Below are 27,266 nucleotides of genomic sequence, written 5' to 3'. Positions count from 1 at the left end.
TAATGTATTGTAACTAGTTGAGTAGCTAACAACAATGCTGTTGATGGCATTGTCCGTTCTCATGGATAAACATGAATTATTCATGACATTGCCCCTCCTAGGAATAAAAATTACGCGGCCCGATGGTGTATGAGGAAAAACATGGCAGCTGTTGACCGATTAACAACTTTTGCGTGATCGCTGCTCTAGATGACGGAACAACTTTACATGCACGAATATAACAGTGGCCTAGAAAGATCACTGGCCCTTTTTTTACGGTCGCCCTTTATCACGAGCACCTTTGAGCGCCCTTTTTCACGAGCGCTCTTCTTTTTTTTTGGGGGGGGGTTTCCTCCCTCTTTGTTTTAGTTATTTGAATAAAAGGGCACTCGCGAAAAGAGGTACTCACAAAATACTGGGGGTGGGGGTGAAGTTAAATACCCCTTACCCCTCCACCAACCTCTTACAGCGATGGCGTTAATACGGTTACAAGATGGAGCTGGCGGTTTTCCCCTTTATTTTATCTTGCTGTAATGTAGCTCCGTACCAAATGCATATTAATTCTCTACCGATCAACGAGGAAATTTCTAGTAATCGTTAATTTTTAATATCAGCTATTTTAGACAAGCTGGTACTCACTTGACCAATTCCAAAGAAGCATTGTACTTATTTGTCAACCGTTTCGTATCTAGGCCAGTTAATTGCAAGTGGAGTTGCTTTGAATAATACAGGAAGATGGGTGGGGAGAGGAGGTGTTACGTGTAGTGCCGCACCGTATCGTTATTGATTCATGGCTCTACAGTACGGTCAAGGATGTCGGACAATTATTGAATAGAAGAGGGATGCCTCAGGTAACCATCCTGTTTAACAAAGCCAATGAAAAAGCATCAACCTTCCATTCAACTCAGGCTGTCTCCTAATTGGCTAGATATTTTGTTGATTTGATGACATCACCCTATTTTGTGGTTGCCGTATATGCCGAAGCGAATGGTGGGCGCATGTGTGTTATACCATGCAACTGACAGAACACTCGATCATTGCACCAGGGAGAATGGACGGAGCAGTGGCTTGGATTCTGATGGCATCAGCTATGGCAGGTAGGCTTGATTGTTCTATAGCGTTTATGTTGGATTTGGCAAAATAGCCAAGTCCAGCCAAACTTTTTACGATTTTCAGTTAGGCCTGCAGGTGGTCCATAGAGCGCAACAGGTGTGGCTGTTGGTGTGTGTGTGTAATAACCCTCTGTACTAATTACGTCACGCAATGTTTACCACAGTGCATTGTGGGATTGAGTGGGGGTCGCCACACCGCGATATAGAAAACATATAGTATTGTGTATTTTGGGTCTGATTTATTTTAATTTGCGCCACTAAAGATATCGATAATGACCCTCAAATGTGATAAAGACCTCTAGATAATTATTTCAGGTCGAAGATTCTTTAAAATAACGGAGAATTGAGGTATGCACGACGCTAGTCACGATGGCTATATATCGCACGGTACTACACGTATACATCGAGCGTGACTATGTACGGTGGCACCAGTGCGGCGGGCAACGAGCGACTTTCTGCGGCAGCCACTTCGGGGAAACACGCTGCTTCGTAAGAGCGGTACAATCGGTACAACCTCGAAATCAATGATTAAGTCAAATAAGTACATGAAAAGGTTACCCACGGAAAACACATACACAAAAAAGAAAGATCACGTTCTATGAATCAACATGCAGAAATGTTCTCCACGTTTTGTTTGCCACCGGGATCGAGTTGACTTGGGACCGAGTTGACCCTGAGTTTCAAGTCAACTCGGTCCCAATCCAAGTCAGTTCGAGTCAATCATTACCAAGTTAACTCGGTCCCAAGTCAACTCGGTCCCACATCAACTTGCTTGGGAAAAATGCTCTAGCAAGGCGAAGGCGAAATCAAACTGCGTGATGTTAGGGACCGTGCCATGTTAGGGTACATCAACAAAAGCGTTAGAAGTGGTTACATCATACACCGCTGAGGCTATACGCCTTGCCTCGGTTACGCGTTCCACACAAACCTTGCCTTATGTGTAGCGGTGCCCGTACAAAATGTCGACATCGTTAAGTAACGTATGCAGTTATTTATTTCATTTTCCAACGGATGAAAAATGATGAAAAAGTGACTACCATGCTATAAGCCCAGGTTTGTGTGGAAAGCATGACCTCAGCAAGGCGTGATATCAGCGGTTTATGACATAATAACCACTTTAACGCGTATTGTTGATGTACCCTAACATGGCAAGGCCCCATAACATGGCTCAATATGATTTTTGCCCCTGTATTGCCTTGCTAGAGCATTTAATCCCCCATCAAGTTAATTTGGGACCGAGTTGACTTGGAAATGAGTTGACTCCAACTGACTTGGATTGGGACCGATTGTACCGCTCTTACTTGAAGCAGCGTGTTTCCCCGAAGCGGTTGCCGCAGCAAGTCGCTCGTTGCCCTCTGTGACGCCACCGTACACAGTCACGCTCGATGTATACGCGTGAAACCGTGCGATATATGGTCATCGTGACTAGCGTTGTGCATACGTAAGTTCTCCGTTATTTTTTAAAATCATCGACCTGAAATATAGTTTAGATTAATTAAAGACGAGGTTTTAACACATTTGAGGGTCATTTTCGATAGTTTTAGGCCAAAAAAAATCGGCCTCTGGTCAGACCGAAGTTCTGGAATTGATGCGGCGACGCATTTTTTTTTTGTGGCTTTTTTTATTTCAAGCTTGAATTGTACAGACAAGGTGCATACTATTTTGCTTTTTTGTGTCCTCATTATACATTGGTATCCTCCATAATTTGCCTTGGTGCTTTTTATCATTTACTTTGGTGAAATTTCCCCATTCCTTGGTGCTCCTTTGTTCAAACTTTTGCGGAGGTCGGCAATAGAGGGCGCTGTTGTGGCTTCCGTGTTAATTTGAAAAAAAAGTTGACGCGCATGATTAAAATCGACGCGCGCGCTGACCAGAGACCGAATCTTTTTTTTAGCCTTTTAGTGGCGCAATTTAAAATAAATCAGACCCAAAATACACAATACTATGTGCCTCTATGTTTTTTTAAAGCGATCGCGGTGCAGCGACCCCCACTCAATCCCACAATGCACTGCGGTAAACATTGCGTGACGTAATTAGTACAGAAGGTTATTGTGAGTTATTATTCACAAGTTGATGATTCGCCTAGCGGGTGACAGATGAAAAAGCAGCCTTAATCGCAAGCGTATTTTTTTCGGTAAGTGGGTGAAGCATTTACACGAATATTTCAATAATTTCGATGGAATCTTTACCAGACACTTAGGGCATATTTGTCAGCCCATTCTCGTGTTGAATGAATTAACATGAGAACATGGTTTTAAATGACGAGAACCAGCATGCGTGACAGTGTTTGTGAGCATGATGATCACATCAACCCTATCAATTAAGGAGTAGATCGTCACGAACAAAGATGGCGAACTTACCGCAACTTTTGCACATTCAGTGCGGGAGAATATAAATAAAACTAAAATTATACGTCGGAATAGAGTGGGCTTGTCTTTGCAATTGGTATAGCTGTTTCAGGATCTTAATTATTTTCATAAGATCATTACTTTTTCCTTCTTTTCATGCGGCGTTTTAATATGTCGGCTGCCATCTTGCATGCGCGGCCAGCACTTCGCTCGCACCTATTACGCAAGGCAAGAACACTGTTTGGGGGTGTGGTCAGGATACATCCATAGGTTCTTAGACAATTGGCCCCTTAAATTAAAAATGTATCAAACTTAAATTTTGGGGGGAAAAAATCGAGAAAAAGCGGCTAACGGTGGATTCGAAGTACGGATCTTAACAAGTGTTCTTAAAGTTTAAATGCTTCGACGTAACAAGTTGACAAAAATAACAACAGTTTTATTCATTGTTCTTGTCTTATGAATAAACACAATGTATCCAGTACAATAAAACAATCGTAGGGTTATCAGATTTAAACCAAAGTGATATGTATCTGCAGTGGCATACGTAGCACGATATTTTTTTATGGGGGGGGTGCAAAAATTTCTTGAAAAAGACACTTATCGTCTTCCCCCCGCGTGCTACGTCTATGATCTGTATCTGTAGGCTACTGCACAATCGCGTATTGTGGGGCTATCACATACAGATGTGTATTAATTGACCAAAAAAAAAGAAAAAAAGTTGCAACATTTGCAGAACAGTAAATGACATTTATCTGTCTTTATTTACAAGCTGTCTTTGTTGTTGTGGAGAGCGAGGCGAGGACGTGTTACTTCGGTCCCCCACCGGAGCCTGATCCTGATCATCCGGATGACTGGATGAAGCAAGTCATGCGAGAGGTACGGGCGCGTTGCCCAGGACCGGGAAGGAGGCAACCTACCCCAGCTGGTAAGTCAAGCTACGATCTTCAGACCATCGGATCAGACATAGGGGAGATGGATGACATTAGGCTAATAAAATGAACTAGTGTCTCATCCCCGCCAGCTTCCCTTTCTCTGGTCACCTTCTTTTGTTTGTTTGTTCGTATTTAATTCAGTAATTTGCAACATATTTTACACACAATTTTTTGCCATAATATCTTTTAAGTTGTTTCCACTAGTAGGGGCGGGTCAAGGAATTTTTGCAGGGGGGGGGGGGGTTCATCAGCAAATCAATGCTGAAATGTAGACAGTTTTGTTGTTGTCCGGACACTTGGCTCCGTATAATCAATATGTGTAGGGTGTGTGTGTGTGTGTGTGCTCTTGTATTGTATTACGCTCGAGGACAGACAACAAAAGGAGTACAAAGGAGCCTTTGACCCTCGGATGACGGTGCCTATTGTTAAAACATGTCCTTGATTGTATGGTTATGTGCTTAGTCTATGGGAAAGTGTTACATTAGAGGGACAAAGGGAAACACAATAGGTTGTCCTCAGGCGTATAGTAAAACACGACTGGGTGTGTGTGCATGTGTGGGAGGGGGAGGTGGGGGGCGGGGGCTCGTATCATACTTTCAATGGGGCGCTTATTAACACTATATTACAGGATAGTGTACAAATACCCCCCTAACCCAGCACGCTTTGTTGGTATTTTGCGCACAGGCGTATATTAATGCCAGAAATAATTGTTTATTTTTGGTGCCAGAGCAGAGTGGGGGGGGGGGGGGTATAGCATTCCATTTTAAGGAATGTCTATGGAAAAAAAACAAATTTTGGACAGAGCTGTTTAACCCCCCCCCCCCCCCCCATAATGCGCCTGACTAGAATTGCAGCTATGTAGAAAAAGTTATAGCGCCTTTGGAAACTGTTTTTTTTTTATAAACAGAAGAGTTTTGGAAATAGAAAAATCCAAATCCCCATCTTGGAAATTCCGCCCTCTTGTGGGAAAATCAGCCGAAAAAAGCGGCGCCCCCCCCCCCCAAAGTGGGAGTGGCACTTGACACGTACAAATCGAAATGATTTTATTTTCTCGCTCGGCAGCGACAGCTGAGTGTTTCGAGCCTCTTGGCATGGAGGACAGGACAATCCCTGATGATCACATCACGGCGTCCAGCGTTTTGGTGCACATCGACTATCCTGGCTGTTGCAAACCCGAGAAGGGACGGCTGAACAGTGGCGGTTTATGGAAACCATCGAGGTAGGTAACAAAGGAAACCACTGTTAGCTACAACCAACTACACCCCGCACTCACATCCCTATATTACGCCACAGAGACGAAAGAGAGATGGTTTAATGTGATATTATGTTTTTCCTAGCCAACAAAGCAGTTTATTTTATGAAATATACTACTTTTTCTTCTGTATACATGTAATGTGTATGCAATTCCCTCAATAGGGGCTTTTACGTAAGGTTGCTATTGCGCACAAACAGATCTGCCTTGCAAATCTGATTCCCGGTCCCTTCATGATGATTGTAATAGGAATACGGGAACCACTCTACCCTCAGAGAACTTGATTATATTCAGAAAGAAATTAATTGAACATTTATTCAGTAATTATTCCTTAAATAAAAAAGGGCCGATATTTTTGATCAATGTCTTAATAATTGAGTACGTTTTGCATTGCTAGAAAAAATAGCAATTCAAAAATAATATATTTAGCCAACAAAGCAGTTTATTTTATGAAATATACTACTTTTTCTTCTGTATACATGTAATGTGTATGCAATTCCCTCAATAGGGGCTTTTACGTAAGGTTGCTATTGCGCACAAACAGATCTGCCTTGCAAGTCTGATTCCCGGTCCCTTCATGATGATTGTAATAGGAATACGGGAACCACTCTACCCTCAGAGAACTTGATTATATTCAGAAAGAAATTAATTGAACATTTATTCAGTAATTATTCCTTAAATAAAAAAGGGCCGATATTTTTGATCAATGTCTTAATAATTGAGTACGTTTTGCATTGCTAGAACAAATAGCAATTCAAAAATAATATTTTTTTTTCGGATGAGAGTAAAACTACAGTGTGGATTAAACCTTGAATGAGCTCCAGTAACATTAATGTACAAAGAGTTGAAACTTTCCTATAAACAGTTAAAAATAAAAGGCTTCAGTAGTTTTACCGCGTGGTCAGTTTTGCCAATCCCTCTCCTGATAAAATCGTTTGTTTGCGGCGGATCATGGTTATTTTATTGTTGTTCATCTCCCTTCACTCTGTGTACGCAGCTCCGCCGATTCCTGGATCGAGGTGAATCTGGCGAAAATTACTGTGGTGTCTGGTGTCATCACCAAAAGCCGGCCTCCTTCCATTGGATGGGTGACAGAGTACAAAGTTGCCTATAAGAAGGAACCTGCATCTGAATATGAACACGTAACAGATGCAAACGGAAACGTAAAGGTACATGTATACTTATCATAATTTTATTTAAGCCTACCTTCGCACTTGTCTATGTTGTCTATTATATGTGATCGATTTGCTGATTAATTAGGCAAGACCCCGCCTCTTTTTTTAGAATTTGAACAATCAGTGGGCACTTTATGTATCAGGTCTTTGGTCATTCACACGTTGCGCTCAAAGACAATGGATTAAAAAACCCTGCGTCACGCACTCTGTAACATGTTACGCGAAAATGCGCCCGGGAGCTGTTGCATTACAAAACACTGCATTCTAATTGACCAATCAAACCGCTCAGTCCTGATTTAGGAATGAAATGACGTCACGATTTAGTAAAGTCAACTCCGATTGGCTGGTGCGCGGCTTGCATGTATATTTCTTGACATATCAGACGCTATACAGGAGTCTTGCTCCGGGGATAACGGGTAATACTCAGACTACCTTCTTCCAATATTTCCCACTTAAACAAATAAAACCTGTATTGACATGCTTTTGTTTCAGGTGTTCATGGGAAACACTGATCACGACACCCCGGTCACTAACATGTTTGGTGAGAGTGTGGTGGCTACGGTAGTGCGCATTGAGCCTTCTGAATGGCATGTCCAGGTTCGTCTGCAACTGGAGTTGCTTGGGTGTCGCCGTGATTAATTTGGCTGAATCAGTGGTATTCTGAACATTAGTTTGTGCAAGATTGCATTACAATATAAATTTCACCTATCACGTTATGGCAGAGCCAGAGGGCAATGGTTTGTAGCCCCTTGAAGAGGCATGAGTAAATCACTGTGTATTTATTTACAACAAAGAACACATCTGAGAGAGCTGGAAGACACAAGGTCTATGGCAACATGAGTTCGATAGAACTATCACTTTTTTGGTGATATTAAAAAAGAACACATCTGAGATAGCTTAATTAGCGATTGTCGTTGAACCTTGTTGCTGTAGGAAAGCTAGAACCAAACAGGAAAAATTATAAACAAAAACAAGGGCACAACCAAAACACCTGAACAATAAGCCTATATGTACTGATGACGTCGCCCTCTGTTTACATGTGTGCTTTCATATGAGAACCTGGTTGGGATGACGGTTTCGTAGAACCACAGAAAAGCGCACACGTAAACAAAGTGTGATATGCCATCAGTACGGATGCAGATTCGGGTTGACTGTAAATTTAAATCAAATTATAAGTTTTGGTTGACCTTAGTTGTGACCTAGACATACATTTTAATACAATTTGCACATAGATAATCTTTGTTTACAGAAAGATAATGTAAATACTTGTGACGTATAAAGATAGTGTTAGCAAATCAAATTTCATCTTTTAGTATCATTAATTATTTCAATGCACTAATATTAATAATTGTGGCACTAAATATGACAAATTTGACTATTTAACGCGTTTAAAATTTTGAAAACAAATGCACTTGAGCATTGCATTGGTTGTGTACCTAGAATATTAGGAAAAAAAATTGTATTTGGTGAAAATGTTCGTTTCCGTAGAGGTACATAACACCTTTTTAGTATGAGAGTTTGTCTCAATCTTTTGGGGTATTTGAAAACCTTTTGGTTCAAATGTTATCGTATTAATCCTTATTTCGTTTTTGTTCTTGAAAACAGTTTAAGTACAGTTATACTTAAATTTTATGAAATTGTTAAGCTCTGCATAATCCGAATTCGTTAAGTCGGGGAATGCAAGGTCATGGTACTGATTAGCATACTAAATACCTGGAAAAATATTTAATTATTTGAATGCAACAAAATGTCAGGCACTGAAGTGACAAATTTCATATTTAACGCAGTCAAAATAACGACATCAATGCACCTGAATTCGTGTTGTTGTTTTGTATTATATGCCTTAGTAATTGAGTAAGAGAAAAACATGTAAACACTTTGTTCGGGGAAAAAGTTCAATATTGAAGGCGGGTTCACTCTTTACGCGAATGCAAATGCAAAGAAAACTTATCAAGTGAATTTGCAATTTTAAATGTGTTCACTTTTTTTTAAAATTCGCAGCACGAATACTTGCCGTGATGTCACATTATCACGTTCGCATCCGCTTTTGTGCCGAGTATTAACCGGACTTTACGCAGGGTTCGTCAACAGTTCGAGTGTGTTAGTTTTAATCGTTTAGAATGATGGTAACTCTAAGACATTGTCGGTTCAAATATGTTTGTTTTGCTCATTTCAAAAAATAAATAAATATACATAGCAAAGACACTGATGTTTTGTCTATTAGATTTTTATAAAAGTGTTTAGCTTTGTAAATTCGGAACCCGTAAATGTGTTGAATACCTGGCATTGAGAAGCTGGACAGGCGCGGATCCAAAGAGGGGTTTTGGGGGTCGAACCCCCTTCCCCCAAAAAACCAATTCATACAAAAATTATATATTAATAATAATATGTCTGCCTGTCCGCAACAATCGGACATAAAAGCAATCTGATGGATCTGACGTACCCCCCCCCCCCTTACCAAAAGTCCTTGATCCGCCCCTGCTGGAGCAAGGTATCCAGAACAAAATTTTTGTTCGGAGGCCAAAAAAAAATGGTTCGCCTAAAAGTGGGTCCAAAAAATTACAGCGTGGGGTTCTGGGCCCGCTCAAGGGCGCAGAATTTTTTGGGGGGGATTTTAGATGCTCTGTGGTGGGATCTGAGACAAATTCGGACCACTTTAATCAATTTTTCTTAGAAAAAAGATGATGGTGTACGCAGTGCCTGCCTTCATTACGATGTCACTTAAAAAGAAAAAAAAAATGGGTTCGTTTAATTCATTTTGGGGGGGGGGGGTATGGCCCCCGCCCACCCCATCCGCCCTTTTGCTGGAATGGGCTGGCTTAAAATGTCCTTGTTTAACTACAAGAATACGACATCGACAAACAGTTGGACTTGGTTCGGTGTGTGAATAACTTCATTATTTTCAAATCACTCATCAATTTATATGTAGTTATATACTTTTAGTGGTCAATTTACATGCAGTACCTTTATATATCCAAAATGCACAAGCAAAGACTTTTGCTAGTTAATCCTCACCACAATGTCAAGATTGTCCAACGTTTGTTTTTTTACAACATAAAAAGAGTATTTCTCTTAAATATACCGTATGCATTCATTTGAACAAAAAACATTAACCAACTGTATGAAGTCAACTTGAAGTACGGTGGTGCAGTTAGAAAAAAAATAAATAGGCTGAATGGACACTAGTACTCTCAGGATGTCCTCGTAATGATGCTCCGCCACTGAAGGTTGTCGCTGACTTTCACTAAATGATGGACACAAACCAAAGATTGAAAGGAAAATGAGCACAAATATTCTGTATAAAAGACAAGGAGCATACAAGAATTGGCCAAAAAAATGGGGGTGTTCGTGTGTTCATGACACTGGTAAAATGTCATGACCAGTGTTATACTGATAATACACAATCATCTCCTTCAATGACTCTCTCTTCCACAACATCCACTTTCCCCCATTTGGGGCCCCCTAGTCCGCTCCTACACTAATTGGTAAGTAACATACTGCTCCAGCTTACTATATCATCATGTACATGAATAAGGGGGCTGCGTATATTATGTAAACATGTGTGTACATTTAAATATTTATTTTCAAAGTATATGTACAAAATTAATTTCATTATGATTGGAATTTGTCCACATTGATAAGACTATCACGTCCATGCTGTCCATGGACGATGGCTTACCTTGAAGCAGCAATACCAGCAGGGTATCCAGACCTACAGTTTGTCTTCATGAAAATATGTCAAGAAAAATCATGATAGAGGAATGGTCACACCAGTCATGCCAGTCAGCTTGAAACTGAAAACAAACACGAATTGTATTAAAAATCAGATGACCGAATTCTTTGAAATTACCATGATTTCACTAAGTTGGCCTGCATGATGCATGTTTGCAACGTGTACAAAAAAATGTCATATGCAACATATACATGTACATACAGATGTAAATGTACATGCACATGATGTACATGTATGTAATGACATGTAATGCACATGTACATGCACAGCACATGTGCCTGCACATCACATGTGCCTGCACATCAATATGATGTACAGTACTTGCACATAATTATGTTCGTGAACATGTACATGGACATAGTGCCAGTCTAAGCGCGCGGGGTGCCAATGCGAGTACTTGGGCAGTTTTTGGGCGAGATTTTGATTCAGAAACCAAGTCGTCCCGAATAAGTAATGAACATAGGCCTCGTGATATACAAGAATACATGTAGAACTATGATAAGAGCAACAACTGTTAAGCGTTCTAAACTGACAACTACTTTAATCGCTCCCGATAAACAAGGCGCATAAATTTAAATTTTTCGTAGACGTACTGCTTAAATGCATTGACGATCCATGTTCACTGCGTATAAAGTTCCTCGGTGGCGAAACCTGCACAGAACTTTGCACGGATATATTTCACATATTTAGACGGTACACAAAAACCTCAACGACTCAGACATTTTCAAAAAGAAACATGCAAATCAGGTACATCATCTGTATAATAATATTGGAGAGGACTAAAGAGGTCGCCCTTGCTCAGGCATGGTTCCCTCTATTTAAATGTCCAATAGTGTTTAAATTATGTGTTCAATTCCTTAACATCAATGGTCAACTGTTAAACACAATTCCTCACTCTAAACATGTTTAGTATTTGGACATGCATGACACTGGTATAGCAAGAAAGTGTTTAGAAAAGTGTTTAATTGCTAGACACTGTTAATGCATTTTGTGTTTAAACAAACGCCTATAAACACTTTATAACGTAGTATAACGTTTATAACGTAAACATCTAAGTGTTTATATTTTCAATAGTGTTTAGATTATAAACGCGTCATGTGTTCACCGGTGGATTTAACAATGACTATAGTCATTGTTAGATTTTAATATAAACCATTTTAGCCGAGCTGGTACTCACTGGACCGTCTCCAAAGAGGCATTGTAATTATTTGCCAACCCTTTTGTATCTATATAGGCCAGTTAATTGCAAGATGAGTTGCTTTGAAAAATACAGGAAAAGTAGTGGGAGACAGAAGGGGATGTTACGTGTAGTGCCGCAGCGTATCGTTATTAATTCATTGGTATACGGTCAGTGATGTCGGTATATTGAAGAAGGATGCTTTAGGTCACGATCCTGTTTAACAAAGCCAATGGAAACATCACGTTCCCGTATTTGTCGAAGCGAATGGTGGCGGCATGTGTGTTATAATACCATTCAACTGGCAGAACACTCGATCATTACACCAGGGAGAATGGACGGAGCAGTGGCTTGGATTCTGATGGCATCAGCTATGGCAGGTAGGCTTGATTGTTCTAGCGTTTATGTTGAATTTGGAAAAATAGCCAAGTTCAGCCCAACGTTTTGCGATTTTCAGTTAGGCCTGGTCCATAGAGCGCAACAGGTGTGGCTGTTGGGGTGTGCGTGTGCGATAACCCTCTGTAATAATTACGTCACGCAATGTTTACCGCAATGCATTGTGTGATTGAGTGGGGTCGCCGCACGACGATCGCTATAGAAAACATAGTGTATTGTGTATTTTGGGTCTGAAATATTTTAATTTGTGCCACTAAAGCGAAAATAACCCTCAATTGTGATAAAAACCTCGTCTCAATTGATTTTAATATTTCAGGCCGATGATTCTTAAATATAACGGTGAATTTAGGTTTGCACGACGCTAGTCACGATGGCCATATCGCACGGTACTACTCGTATACATCGAGCGTGACTGTGTACGGTGGCGCCAGTACACGGGCAACGAGCGACTTGCTACGACAACCACTTCGGGGAAACAGTCGATGGGGGCTCTGTTCAAAACCAACGGATATGCACACTAATGGACAATACTATGGTGCCTTTTAGGGAGATACATGCGCAAAATGAAACAAAAGGGCACCCGGAACGGCCAATGGCAAAAAAGGGCACGATTTTTTTTTTTATGAAGGGTACTTATTCAGAAAAAAGGGCACTTGTTAAAAAAAGGCAACTATTTACACAATATTGGGGTGAAAAAAAAACCTTGAGAAAAAAAGGGCATTTTAATAGTAAAGGGCAGTCTTTACAATTTTTTTTAGAGGGGGACAATACCCCCTTATCCCCCTTCCCGCTACGCACATGATCTGTATCTGTAGGCTACTGCACAATCGCGTATGGTGGGGCTATCACATACAGATGTGTAATAATTGACAAAAAAAAATAAAATAAGTGCAACATCTGCAGAACAGTAAATGACATTTGTTCGTCTTTATTCTCAAGCGCTCTTTGTTGTTGTGGAGAGCGAGGCGAGGACGTGTTACTTGGGTCCCCCACCGGAACCTGATCCTGATAATCCGGGTGACTGGATGAAGCAAGTCATGCGAGAGGTACGGGCGCGTTGCCCGGGACCGGGAACGAGGGAACCTACCCCCGCTGGTAAGTCAACCAACGATCTTCAGACCATCGGATCAGGCATTGGAAAGATGGCATTAGGCTTATAAAATAAATAGTTTTTCGGCCCATCAGCATCCCTTTTCCCGGTCACCTCCTTTTGTTTGTTTGTTCATCTTTAATTCATTAATTTACAATATATTTTGCACACAAGATGTTGTCATAATATCTTTTATGTTGTTTCCACTAGTAGGGGCGGATCCAAGAATTTTTGCAGGGGGGGGGTTCATCAACAAATCAATGCTGAAATGTAGAAAGTTTTTTGTTGTCCGGACATTGGCTCCGTAAAATCAATAGGTGTGGGGGGGGGGGGGGAGGCGGGGGGCGGGGGCTCGTACCATACTTTCAATGGGGGCGCTTATTTACACTATATTACACGATAGTGTACAAATACCCCCGTAACCCCGCAGGCTCTGTCCGTATTTTGTGCACAGGCGTATATTAATACCAGTATAACTGTTTTTTGTGTGCCAAAGCAGGGAGGAGGCAGTGGTTATAGCATTCCTTTTTTATGAATGTCTATGGAAAAAAAACATTTTGGACAAAGGTGTTCCCCCCAGATCTGCACCTGACTAGAATTAAAGCTATGTAAAAAAAAGTTATAGCGCCTTTGGACACTATTTTGTATATGCAGAAGGCGTATTTCCACCCTCTATTTACATGTAATGGTTTTCCCATTTTATTGATCAGCAGAACTTCATTAAATACACTTTAAGAAAGACATTGTTTTTGGGCAATATAACAAAAGTGAAATTTCCCGGATTCGAATCCGCAACCAGTAGCATTATGAAAAGGGACCTAATCTTAGAACTATATGAACCTAACGCATCAGTTCAAGGTGATGCTACGCTTCCCCCGTAAAAATCACGCATGTTTTTCACGCATGTGTATCAACGTAAATGCCTTCAGTAGCCTGCAGCAAAGGCGGTTGGGAAACAAAAAGCAAATCCAGTTTTTGGCCAAGACTACCCTCCGGCCGTTGAAGAGTCTCCGTCCCCAGCCGAAAAGTGAGGCTCAAATAGACCCCCCAGAAGTTACTCCCGTGCTTTGCTAATCAGATTTAATCAATTTCAGTCTACGAACGCATACAAAATACTAATGCCCGAATCAGCAGAAAATGATTTTAAACACGCACGGGTAGGGGTCAATCTGGGTAAGATGACTACATGGCGTCAGTTTCTGACCCCCATCCCCCATAAAAAAGGGAGTGTCAGTTGACACCTATTCATTTATATGGTGTATTTTCTCTCTTGGCAGCAAAAGCTGAGTGTTCAGAGCCTCTTGGTATGGAGAACGGGACAATCCCCGATGATCACATCACGGCGTCCAGCTTTGATCATTTATGTTGCACCGCCCAGAAGGGACGGCTGAACAGAGGCAGTGCATGGAGACCATCGAGGTAGGCATCAAACCACAAAATACATAAATCACTTATCCATGTTTGACCTTATAAAGACGGAAGACATTTCGTTCAATCTGATTTTATTTTGTTTATGGTCGACGAAGAGCCTTGCCGATATGCATGCTGGTTGGCCTATTCATCCGATTTCCAACAGCATAAAGTTTGTCCAGAACTGACCATGTTAAGGTGCCTTTAGGCAGCAATACATGAGAACCATGTGGGTTGGCGCTGACAGGCCTTGCTATGGGACTTTCTGCACAAAAACGAAACTAGTGGCATCAGCTACTACATCTGCGGTTTTCTCCAAACGTTTCAGGTCTAGAGCCTTGCCGATTTGCTTGCTGGTTTGCCTATTCATTTGCTTTTCAATAATATAAAGTTTGTTCAGAACCGACTATGTTAAGGTACCTTTAGACAGCGATACATGAGAGCCATGCGGGTTGGCGCTGACCGGCCTTGCTAAGGGACTTACTGCACAAAAACGAAACTAGTGGCATCAGGTACAACATCTGCGGCTTTCTCTAAAAGGTTTACGTCTAGAGCCTTGCCGATTTGCATGCTGGTTGGCCTATTCATACGCTTTCCAACGGTATAAAGTTTGTCCAGAACCGTCTACGTTAAGGTATTTTTAGACAGCGATACTTGAGAGCCATGCGGGTTGGCGCTATTTAACGAAATAACCTACTTTTTGTTTATTTGATATATCTGCAACCCCCTCAATATTTTTTTTCTAAAGGTTGCAAGGCAAGTCCGGTTTCCGGGTCCCTACACTATCGAATCTGATAGGAGTGGCGGAAACCAGTCTACCTTGAAACAACGTGAACATTTTCTGGCAGAATTAAATGGGATATTGTATTTCGTAATGATTCGATTAATATTGGCCTTCTTTTATTTAAGGATCCTTAAATAAAAGAAGGCCAATATTTTTTCAATGCCCCATTCAAAATTGAGTAAGTTTTGCATTGGTGGAAAGATATATAGCAAGTGGAAAGAATCTTTTTTTTTTCCAGTCAAAATAGTACTGATCAACATTGAATGGGCTCTATCAGTAACATAAAAGTGTTGACACATTCATATTAAGAGTTTTGAAAAGGCTTGAATAGTTTACTCGCTCTCAGTTTTTGCCAATCTCTTTGGGAGCATCTTTATTTCATTGTTCCTCATCCTCTCTTCACTCTGCGAGCAAAGCGATGCCGGCTCCTGGATCGAGGTGGACCTGGCTACCAGTACTGTGGTGTCTGGCGTTACCACAAAAGGCCAGTTTTATAGCATGGACTTCAATGGATACGTAAAGAAGTACAAGGTGGCGTATAAGAATCAGCCCACACATGAATATCAACACGTGACAGATGGAAACGGAGAAGTCAAGGTAACAATCAAAATGTTCCTCTTTTCCCCCTCTCCCTAGCCCTCGCGAGATTTTGCCTTTGTGCATTACAAACGCATATGTGTACCTGTCAACCGATAAGAATGGCATTACGCTATACCTCTTTTGTTACCAATGAAAATAAATTGACTCGGTTTGAAGAGCTCGGTTTGAAGAGCACCTACATTAATAGTTGGGTTGCATCAAGCCCCTTTACTCAGTTTTATACAGCAGGGGCAAGGTGAGCGGAGAAACATTCATGGCTCTCTTCCACCGTGAAATGGTATGGGCGTGATCCCCCAGACGAATTAAACCTGATACGTACGCTACTGAAAAAAAATCATGTGGGATTTATTTCCATCTTACCTCGGAAAACGTATCTGCCTTCGTTCAATATTTCCCCACTTATAAAGATAATACCTGTCTTCATATGTTTTTGTTGCAGGTGTTCATGGGTAACAATGATCACGATACCCTGGTCACTAACATGTTTGATGAGAGTGTGGTGGCGATGGTAGTGCGCATTGAGCCTACTGATTGGAAGAACCACGTTCGTCTGCAATTGGAGTTGCTTGGATGTCGCCCTAATTTATTTGGCTGAATCATTTGTATTCTAAATATTAGTTTTTGCAAGGTTGCATTACAATATAGATTTGATTCATTGCCACACAACCCGGAATAACCGCAATATACATTATGCGTTAAGACAGAGTCTGAAGGCATTGGTTTTGTATCGCTTTGACATACATAAGTAAACCCTTGTGATATCGAAATTGCCTTGGTTAATGTTACCCAAGAAAGGGTGAAAACTGCAATTACCCAAAATTGGGTTGTTCTATAACCAAATGTTCTATAACCCGCCTCATATATAAGCTGCGCCCACACCGTATGCTTAAGCCAATGAAAACGTATCGACCTTCATTTCAAACTCAGGCTCTCTCTTAATTAGCTAAATATCAACCTACTGAATTGAATAGCGAGGCTTAAACAAAAACCAAAAACAAATTGTATATAAATGTTAGGCAGATACAGCGGGAAATTTTGAATTTCTTGGAATAACAAAACGTTAATAAACCTTTTGTGCGCTCATTGTTAAGATTGTTAAAATATAACAAAATTGATTAACAAAATACCCTCTTAGATACCCAGAACACATTCAAGATCTATAAAGGGCAGTATGACTGTGTTACAGATAGCTTTTTGTAGTAGTAGTAACGGATATTCAATCAGGTTGTTTTAAAGTCAGATGAACAATAACTAAACCTCCGTAACCATGCATTGGAATTTGAGTCATGGTTGCAATTACTCTTTGTTATTTTACTGTTTTTAAAATCGATCTTGTGAGAACAAACTACATAATAATTATGAATGTCGTTTTGAAAATTGCACAGACACATTAAAACATGGCTTCAAATTATATTTTTTGCAAGAAGCATTTGGAACAACATTGGTTTTAACATAGCCTGTGCTTGGTGTCTTAGGACTAGCGTTTATCGTTATATGCTTCGGTGATGTTGAAATATCCTAAAAATAACAATGTAACCTAAAATAATTAAGAAAAATGAAAACCTGACGAGTTTAGAATCCAATCACGTTAGGGTGACTTGTTTATGCTATATAGATAACACGTTCAAAACACTGATTGTATTAAAGCCGGAGTCCATCATTTGCAGCTATCCAAAAAAGTAACTGGCGTAATTATTTTTGAAAAACATACTGGTTGAAAGATAATAAGGGGACTAAACTCCCTGTGTAATTATTTCTTCTGGCAAGCTCTCATTTTGAAGAAATCAACGAAAGAAGGCTTTTCAAACGGTGCGTCTTAAGAAGCACCGTAGGAAAATTTAAATTAGTAGTTCGTTTTGTTATTCGGCGCAGCGCGCACAAGCATTGGCACGACGCACAGGCGCGCGCAGTTGCTATAATTCGTCGGATCATTGCGCGAAATCGCGTAAAGCTGCAATTCAAAACAATTCAAAACATGATTTAGCAACTTTTGATTTGAAATTGAGATCCTAGAATGCTGTTTTTCTCGGAATATACAGCTGAAGCCTAGCTGAAACTTCATCGGGTTAGTTGTTCAGTATCCTTCATTAGATTTTGAACACTTTTGTTGCTTCAAACGAACAAAATGCACAAATTACAAATGATGGACTATGTCTTTAATACAGAATGCTACCCACTTGTGTAAATACTAAAACATATGTAAATCTCAATGCACAAGTCTTTCAATTCTTAGAATTTATAGTTGTGGCTATACTAAATATGACAGTACTTTAGTCTTGAAAGCTGTCAAAGTTATGAAACAATGATAAAATAATAAAATTATAATGTTATATTATGTGCACTATATCAAAAAGAAATAAGTAGGAAAAGGAAAATTGGCATTTTAGAACTGTGCCCTGTGTGCAAATTTTCATTTACGCAGACAAGGCTGGATCCAGGAGGTGGATACGGGGTTATGCCCCCATGAACCCATTTTAAAGTGATGTCACAATAAAGGAAGGCATCATCTTTTCCTACAAAAATGGTTGAGGTGTTCAGAAATTGCCTCAGATCACACCTCAGAGCATCTAGAATCCAAACGTTTTTCGCAGCCCTTATGCGGGTTTCGAACCCCACGCTGAACCCTCAAATAAATTGTGTTCTGGATCCGCCCTTGTAAGTAGAGGTCTACAGGCCGTGTTAATATCTCAATTTTATAGGGTAATGGTTACTTTAAAGCAAGTTCAAATGTGCAATCGCTGAATAACGTGTCATGTATGGATCAGATCGGGATGTCAATGGTATGAAGAAGTGCATGCACATGTCCGTATCCTTGCCAACATCCGGGCGTTAATGTCATATCAATGATGAATTGTTAGCTTAAACATTGCTCGTAATAAATTATATCATGTAGCTCTGGGCGTAAATCATACAGAATTCGAAATGTTACTTTTTAATCGTTGGGTCACTTGTTTTCAAAGAATTCTTCTTCCTACTTTGCAGCGGATTTGTGAAATGTTGGACGAAGAGAAAATAGAGGGAAAGGCGCCCATAGGTTAATTGAGACAGAGCACCCCGCAACCCCATCATTCCCGTAGCCGCTCCCCTTGCCCTCCCCTACCCCTCCCCCAATAATCCCTGACCCACTTTCTTCTCCCTTTCTACCCCTTCCCTACCCCTCCCTTACCCCCCCCCCCACCTCAACCCCCTTCTACCCCCTTCCCTTATCACGAACACCTTTGAGCGCCCTTTTTCATGAGCGTTTTTATTGAGTACCCCCTGTTTGTTTCAGTTATGTGAATAAAATTTCACTTGCAAACAGAGTTACACACAAAAAACAGGGGCTGGTGAGTTTAGTACCTCTTACCCCTTCCCCACCCGCTGTAATGTGCTGTAATGTAGCTCCGTAACAAATGCATATTAATTCTCTACAGATAAGTAAGGAAGTTCCTAGTCATTGTTCAATTTTAATATCAGCCATTTTAGACGAGCTGTTACCTCACTGGACCTTCTCCAAAGAGGCATTGTACTTATTTGCCAGTTAATTAAGGCCAGTTAATTGCAAGTGGAGTTGCTTTGAATAATAGAGGAATGGGGGTTGGGAGTGGGGCCGTTACGTGTAGTGCCGCACCATATCATTATTGATTCATGTACGGTCAAGGATGTCGATATATTGAAGAATGATGCCTCAGGTAACGATCCTGTTTAACCGAGAACACGAAATAGCTACCCAGCACACGTAGCAATGAAACTGACAACACGCAGTGACTTAATTGGCTGCCAATGGTGAGCCATTTTGCTGGTTTGCGTAGCTAGCTCTGACGAAGCAAGCAAATGAGGTTTATGTACTTGGAGATACACGATCAATTTAACAGATTTTTGGATCATTGCATCAGGGAAAATGGACGGAGCAGTAGCTTGTATTCTGATGGCATCAGCAGTGACAGGTAGGCTGGCATTATCAAGTTTCATGTTGAATTTGGAGAATAGCTAAATTCAGCCACAATATTGTACGATATTTATAACAGCTAGACCTTAAAGCGCAAAACGTGTGTATGTTGATGTGTTCATTCGTAATTGGTACGTCTGAATACACAGGAAGTTTAAGGAAAAAGTAAAAGCATTTACTTTAGAGTAAAAGCATTCAGGAAAAGCAAATGGTTGAATCTGCATGAATGCAAGTTTTCTTTTACTGTTCATCATTCATCAAAAGACAACAGGTGGCAAATGCTTCTAACTGTTGGATTGTGCACATGGACGAATGATTGTCAACAATAGGATCATTTTGGTGATTACGAACTGGCACACACAGATATCTTCCTAAACACCGGTGTCACATGAAAATCCGACTCCTATGAAAGTCGGACCCCTTTTTCTCTATGATTGGTTAATCCCTCGCACGTGACAATTCACTCTCCCGAAACGATACAAAAATAGCATAGTATCGTACTCACGCGTGCGCAATTTAGTAAGTCCACATTTCATGGAGTCGGATATTCACGCTACACCGGCAATCGTGGACCCCCGTTGTCCCTTATGTCCTTTACGACGTTATTCCTTTGTTCCAGGCGACTGCTGTCTTGGGTGAGGGTTCGGTAAAGTTTACCCAATTATTGGTTTGCATTCGAATGTTTCTTAGGCCAAAACAAAATATTCGGTCTCTGGTCAGACCAAAGTTCCTGAATTGATGCGGCGACGCAGGGTTTTTTTTTTTTGGGGGGGGGGGCCCTTTTTTTCAAGCCTGGATTGTACAGACAATGTGGGTACCATTTTGCTTTTGATGTGTCCTCATATACATTGGGGTCCTCCATAATTTTCCTTGGTGCCCTCCATCATTTGCCTTGGTGCAATTTTCCCATTCCTCGGTACAAAAATTTGAGGATGTGCGGCAATAGAGGGCGCTGCTGTAGCTACCGCGGACAATTTGAAGGACAAAAAAGGTTGACGCGTATGTTTAAAATCGACGCGCGCGCTGACCAGAGACCGCCTTTTTTTTTTGGCCTTATATTAATCTCTTGTGTCATTGGACTCAAACTTTAAACTGTTGACATTTCGGTTTTCACTGGGCGGGCAAATGTTTTTCACGACTTTTTTTCTTTACATTTCATATCTAAATTCGAATCATTCACTGTATACGCTTCAAATACAGTCCAGATTGGATTGTTGTGATATTCTATTATTCTTTTGTGAGGCAAATTTTCAGCAACAATGGTATGAACAACTAAAAATCCTGACGTATGGGCAACATTGACTAAGTTCAATAGCCCAAAGAGGAAATTCGGAGGAACACCTTAAAACGGACATTATCAAATGCACAAGATGTGCCCATTGGTGTTCGAACTTGGTCAGCAGTGGCGTATGCTCTTCAAAATTGCACCACAAAACTATGACCTTAACATCGACTATATTTTTAACTTTCTCTTTCTGTGCATGTTTACAAAAACTGTAGTGTTGGCCTCATGCCATCGAGTCTGCTTCATCGGATCTGAGTACAACCCCCAAGCTGGTATCCCACCCCGTTGGCTCTTACCGTACACAGATCCGTGCGAATGCACCGCTATACGTCTCGGTGGGCATATCTCTGCCTCGTCATACTGCCAAAGGGCGCCCCGTGACCTGAAGGAGCTTTTCCTGAGTGAGGATTCCGATGAAATTCAAGCTTACTTCAACTGTAGTGGAACGACTACTGTTAGTGGAATGACTACTGATGATGGAACAACTACTGATGGAACAACTACTGCTAGTGGAACTACTACTGTTAGGGGAACAACTACTGCTAGTGGAACGACTACTGCTAGAGGAACGACGATTGCTAGTGGAACGACTACTGCTAGTGGAACGACTTCTGCTAGTGGAACGACTACTGCTAGTGTAACGACTACTGCCAGTGGAACGACTATTGCAAGTCGCACGACTACATCGAGTCACACGACTGTAGTAAGTACTTCATCGAGTCACACGACTGTAGTAAGTACTACACTTTAAAAAAATTGGTCGTTCAATTTACAATCAAAAGTGTACACATGCACACTTATCATGCATTTGGTCATGGTGTAAATCGAGGATTTTCGATTGTTCCTCTTTCCTATTCTTTTGTTTATACTACTAACTTTTTTGCAGCAGCTCTCATTGGATTTCTACACGTTTTCTTATCGAGGTCGTCCTCGATTAGGTTCCTGTCCCCAATACATCGATGATGTTGCAAGTGTGTGTCCTCGATTTACACCATAAACACGCACACACACAGAGATCGTTTTCACTGTACTCATGAGGACCTGGCCCTTTCTTTCTTTCTTTCCCCGTTTGTTTGTTCTAACTTTTCTCGACAGCTCCCATAAGGTTTGTAGGTACACGAAATTCTCCCGAGGACAAGTGCCCAGGTCCTCGGGCCCATTGAAATCACACACACCCCATTGCCGCAAGTCCTCAGCTTGCACATAAACGCCGAACAAATCCACTTTTTACATCTTTTACCCAACAACTGGCATCTGTGTATTTATCTGAAACGAGCCAGATCACAAATTAAAATTACAATAACAATGAAATCATGCAGAAAATTAGCCCTTTTATAGGTGAGAATTTCGTTTGTCTCGTAATGTCTGGGGAAAACAAGAAAGCGGTGAAAACGTTCCTGACATGCGCGCGCAATCCCATAGTGAACTACGAGCGGCCTTTAAAAGTTTGTTGGTAATGCGTTTTTCATTAATTAACGGTTACTCACAGTGAACATTTATGCAACTTTCACCGTAAAATTTACATTATTTTTACAATGAAGTAATAAAAGGAAAACATTTGGTTTCGTGTTGCTTCTATTTCTAATCACTTCAATGTCGATTAACTAGTGATTAACTCAACGGAACGGTGTATACTTCGCTTAATAAAATAAAATCCTTAAGAGCCATAAATCAGCCGAATGAGTTGATTAAACACAATTTAAGAAAGAAATTTTACTTTTGGGGAAATAATAGAAACGAACCCCAAAAAAATGAAAATATCCCGGTTGTCGAACCTGCAACCTGAAGCACTGTGACCACGCGACCTACCGCATCAGAATAAAGTGATGCCACGCTTTTCCTCGTGGATTGCAAAATAAAATAAAATCACATAACATACTTATTCAATCCCGTGATATTTTTCATGTTTGCGTAACATCGTAAATGACTTTAGTAGTATGCAAGGGGAAAGTGCTACCCGCTGTAGGATAACAACATCCAAATCCAGGCTTGGACCAAGATTACCCTACGGCCTTTGGAGAGTCTCCTTCCCAAGCCAAAAGGGAGGCTCACATAAACTTCCTCCAGGATTTACGCCCGTGCTTTGCTTATTAGATTCAGTGAATTTCAGTCTATGAGTGCTTCCATAATACTGATGCCCGAATCAACAGAGATTTTTTTGCACTCGCACGGGTCAATCCGGGTTAGATGTCTACATATTACCAGTTTCGGAGCCCTCCCTACCCCCTAAAAAAGGGGGAGTGCTAGTTGACACGTGTACATCGATATGGTTTATTTTCTCGCTTGACAGCAAGAGCTGAGTGTTCAGAGCCTCTTGGTGTGGAGGACGGGACAATCCTTGATGATCACATCACGGCGTCGAGTGCTCGTTCATGTTGCGCTGCCCCGAATGGACGGCTGAACAGTGGCAGTGTATGGAGACCATCGAGGTAGGTATCAAAGGAAACCATCGTTAGCTACCACAAAATACACCCAACACTTACATCCATATTTGACCTTACAAAGACGGAAGACATTTCATTCAATCTGATTATATTTCGGTCACGGTCGACAAAGTACCTGTCGTTTATTTAACGAAATGAACCACTTTTTGTTTATTTAATATGTCCGCAAGTCCCTCAATTACTGGGTTTTTAAAAGGTTGCCCTAGCAAGGCCGGTTTCCCGTCCCTACACTGTCAAATCTTGTAGGAGGGGCGAAAACCAGTCTACCCTCAGACAACCTCATTATTTTCGGGCAGCAATTGATTGAAAATGTATTTAGTAATTATTCCTTAAATAGAAGAAGGCCGATACATTTGTCTCGTGACTCATTCAAAATTGAGTCAGTTCTGCATTCATTTGGTAGAAAGATAGCAACTGGAAAGAATTGTTTTTCCGATGAAAGGCAAACCAGTACTGATAAACCTTAAATGAACTCCAGTAACATTAGTATAAAAAGTGTTGACACATCCACATTAAAATACTTGAAAGGGCTTCAGTAATTTTATCGCGTTCAGTTTCGCCTACCCTTTCCTGATAAAAATGGGTTTGTTTGCGGAACATGTTTATTTCATTGTTCCCCACTTTCCCTTACTCTGTGTACACAGCAATGCCGGTTCCTGGATCGAGGTGGACCCGGCTACCAGTAATGTGGTGTCTGGAGTCACCACAAAAGGCCAGTTTTATAGCACGCAGTACCATGGATACGTAAAGAAGTACAGGGTGGCGTTTGAGAATCAGCCCGCACATGAATATCAACACGTGACAGAGGGAAGCGGAGAAGTCAAGGTAACAATTAGAATGTTCCTCTTTTCCCCCTCTCCCTTCCGAAAGATTTTGCTTTTCTGCGTTACAAAAGCCTCTGCTACCCGTCAACCGCTAAAATGGCATTACTCTATGCCTCTTTTTATTAAAAGTGAAAATAAATGGACACTATTCGGTTTTGGAGAGCGCCCATATTACTAGTAAGGTTGCATCTAGTCCCTTCACTCAGTTTTATAAAGTGGCGGCCGGGTGAGCGGAGAAAAATTCAATGCTACCTTCCACCGTGAAAATGGTATGGCCGTGATCCTCCAGACGAATTAAACCTGATACGTACGCTACTGAAAAAATCATGTGGGATTTGTTTCCAACTAAAAGAACGTATATCCCTTCGTTCAATATTTAAAACCTGTCTTTATATGTTTTTGTTGCAGGTGTTCATCGGTAACACTGATACGTTACCCCAGTCACTAACATGTTTGATGATAGTATGGTGGCGACGGTAGTGCGCATTGAGCCTACTGATTGGGAGAACCACGTTCGTCTACAATTTGAGTTGCTTGGATGTCGCCTTAATTAATTTGGCTAAATCATTTGTATTCTAAATATTAGTTTTTGCAAGGTTGCATTACAATATAGATTTGATTCATTGCCAAACCACCCGGAATAACCACAATATGCATCATGCGTTAAAGGGAATATACAACATTTGCAAACATCAAAAAATACAACTACCAAATCATTTTGAAATACCTTGCTGGACTGTTAGTGAATGACAGTGTAAAGCATCCTGTAAAATCATGGCACCTGGTCTACTGTCATTTTCAAGAAAAGTGGTATTTTTGTATCAATTTCCAACGCTGGTCGGCCGACCAGCGTTGGAAAAAAACTGTTTTTTTTTTCAAATACTGGCCCCAATTGACCATCGCACTTGTTTGCAATCGATTACACCCCTATGAACGGGTACAAGCCAGCTAGACTGGTTCCCTGACCCAATGTATGTAAACTGCTCTGTTTTTTCTTATATGAAGTCAGGGAACCAGACTACAGGAAAATGATTGCTTTACTTGGTTTTCATAGCATTTTCGAACCCAAAACCTCAAAAAAGTCAGTGTAACTATATCTACTATATATTTCCAACCACCCAATTCCATCCATTTCTGAAAATTACAGCAAAAGCAAATGATGTATATTCCCTTTAAGACAGAGTCTGAGGGCATTGGTTTTGTATCGCTTGGACAGGCATGAGTAAACTCTCGTGATATCGAAATTGCCTTTTTACCCAAGAAAGGATGAACACTGCAAATACCAAAAATTGGGTTAATCTATAACCAATTGCTTGGGTTAGAATTTGGTCTTGTATGACTACAACTTTCGGTTGAATTTAACAGAAATTCTAACCCAAACAATTGGTCATAGAACAACCCAATTTTAGGTATTTGCAGTTTTCACCCTTTCGTGGGTTAAATTAACCCAGACACTACCACTGTTTGGGTGATATTCAAAGAGGTTTATTCAATGAGGTTGTGTCAGTCAGATGAAAGAAATACTGTGAAAAATTGAACCATTGAACAATATGCATAAGATCGGAGTCCGGGTTGCAATTATTTGGTATTTTAATCGACCCCGTTTGAAATGGAATTTACTAACCATACAACATACATGTAAATACTACCACATAAGCCATATGCCATAACACAGATATCTGACTTTTTGTCTAAAAATATTTCGGACAATGTTGGCTTGAAAATAGCTTGTGCTTTGAAATTCAATCCCAGTGTTTGATGTGTTAAGCTTATCGTTTGTCGCTGTACCTCGTTGGTGTTAAAAAAGAAGCAAGTGAAAAAAATTAAGGCAAACAAACAAATTATTAAAACAACAAAGATAAACATAACACAGAAACAACAATGGCACAACCCATATCTGAACCATTAACCTCTTTACTGGTGACTTGACACGTTTTCTCCCATATTAAAGCATACATGTATACATGTATGCTTCCTTATGGGAGCCTGGAGGGAGACGACGGTTTTGTAGCCCCATAGAAAAGCGTACACGTAAACCAAGTATGATGTCATTAGTACTGAGACAGCTTCAGTGTAAGTTAATTGCTGTAATTTTAAATCAAATTGTAAGTTTCTGTTGACATTAATTGTGATCTTGAGAAACTTGTCAAAACAATGTGTATGTAGAGAATTCCTGTTCACATAGATATAGGCCTAAACGAAATACTTGTTAGCAAATCAAATCAATTACATCTTTTAATATTCATTATTTCAATGCACAGATATTAATAATTGTGGCACTAAATATGACAAGTTCGACAATTTAACGCGTTCAAAATTACAAAAACAAATGTACTTGAGCATTGCAGTGGTTGTGTACTTAGTAAGAAAAGCAAAAAGTATTAATCCTGGAATTGTTTTCGGTGAAAACGTTCATTTCCGTAGAGGTCCTTAATATGTTTTTAGTTTAAGAGTTTGTCTCAATATTTTGGGATAATGGTTACTTTAATACCTTTTCGGTTTAAATATTTATTGTGCTACTCATTATTTCATTTTTACTTATAAAAGAGATAGAAAATATTCTAAAAACTTTCGTGAAATTGTTTTGTTCTGTAGAATTAGAATTCGTTGAGTCGGGAATGCAATGTCATGGTACTGATAAGGTTGAGATGTAAAGAAAACTAAATATCTCGCATCATGTTTTATTATTTGAAAGTTAAAAATGTCATGACACTAAAATGACAAAATAAATTTTTAGCGCGGTCATAATTAGGAGTGTGTGATTGTTGGTTTGTTTTATATACCGCTACCTCAGTAG

At 40.4% G+C, this 27,266-nt stretch overlaps 1 protein-coding gene across 1 annotated transcript; it reads left to right on the top strand.

Moving 5' to 3' along the window:
• Positions 1-862: 862 nt before the first annotated feature.
• LOC119732514 (lactadherin-like) lies at positions 863-7,437 on the top strand. The gene is made up of 5 exons (XM_038206074.1): positions 863-1,076; positions 4,209-4,364; positions 5,434-5,590; positions 6,621-6,792; positions 7,291-7,437. Exons 1-5 carry the CDS (start codon positions 992-994, stop codon positions 7,435-7,437), a joined length of 717 nt encoding a protein of 238 aa, XP_038062002.1. The 5' UTR covers positions 863-991.
• The last annotated feature ends 19,829 nt before the right edge of the window (positions 7,438-27,266 follow it).

This window comes from Patiria miniata, unplaced genomic scaffold (assembly GCF_015706575.1).
Source record: "Patiria miniata isolate m_02_andy unplaced genomic scaffold, ASM1570657v1 HiC_scaffold_1, whole genome shotgun sequence".
Taxonomy (NCBI): Eukaryota; Metazoa; Echinodermata; class Asteroidea; order Valvatida; family Asterinidae; genus Patiria; species Patiria miniata.
This window is presented reverse-complemented; position numbering and strand designations above follow the sequence as displayed.

Coding starts and splice junctions, on each gene's coding strand:
- LOC119732514 (XM_038206074.1), top strand. CDS start 992: ATGCAACTGACAGAACACTCGATCATTGCACCAGGGAGAATGGACGGA. Junction 4,365..5,433: donor GAGGCAACCTACCCCAGCTG/GTAAGTCAAGCT, acceptor CTCGCTCGGCAG/CGACAGCTGAGTGTTTCGAG. Junction 5,591..6,620: donor GGTTTATGGAAACCATCGAG/GTAGGTAACAAA, acceptor CTGTGTACGCAG/CTCCGCCGATTCCTGGATCG.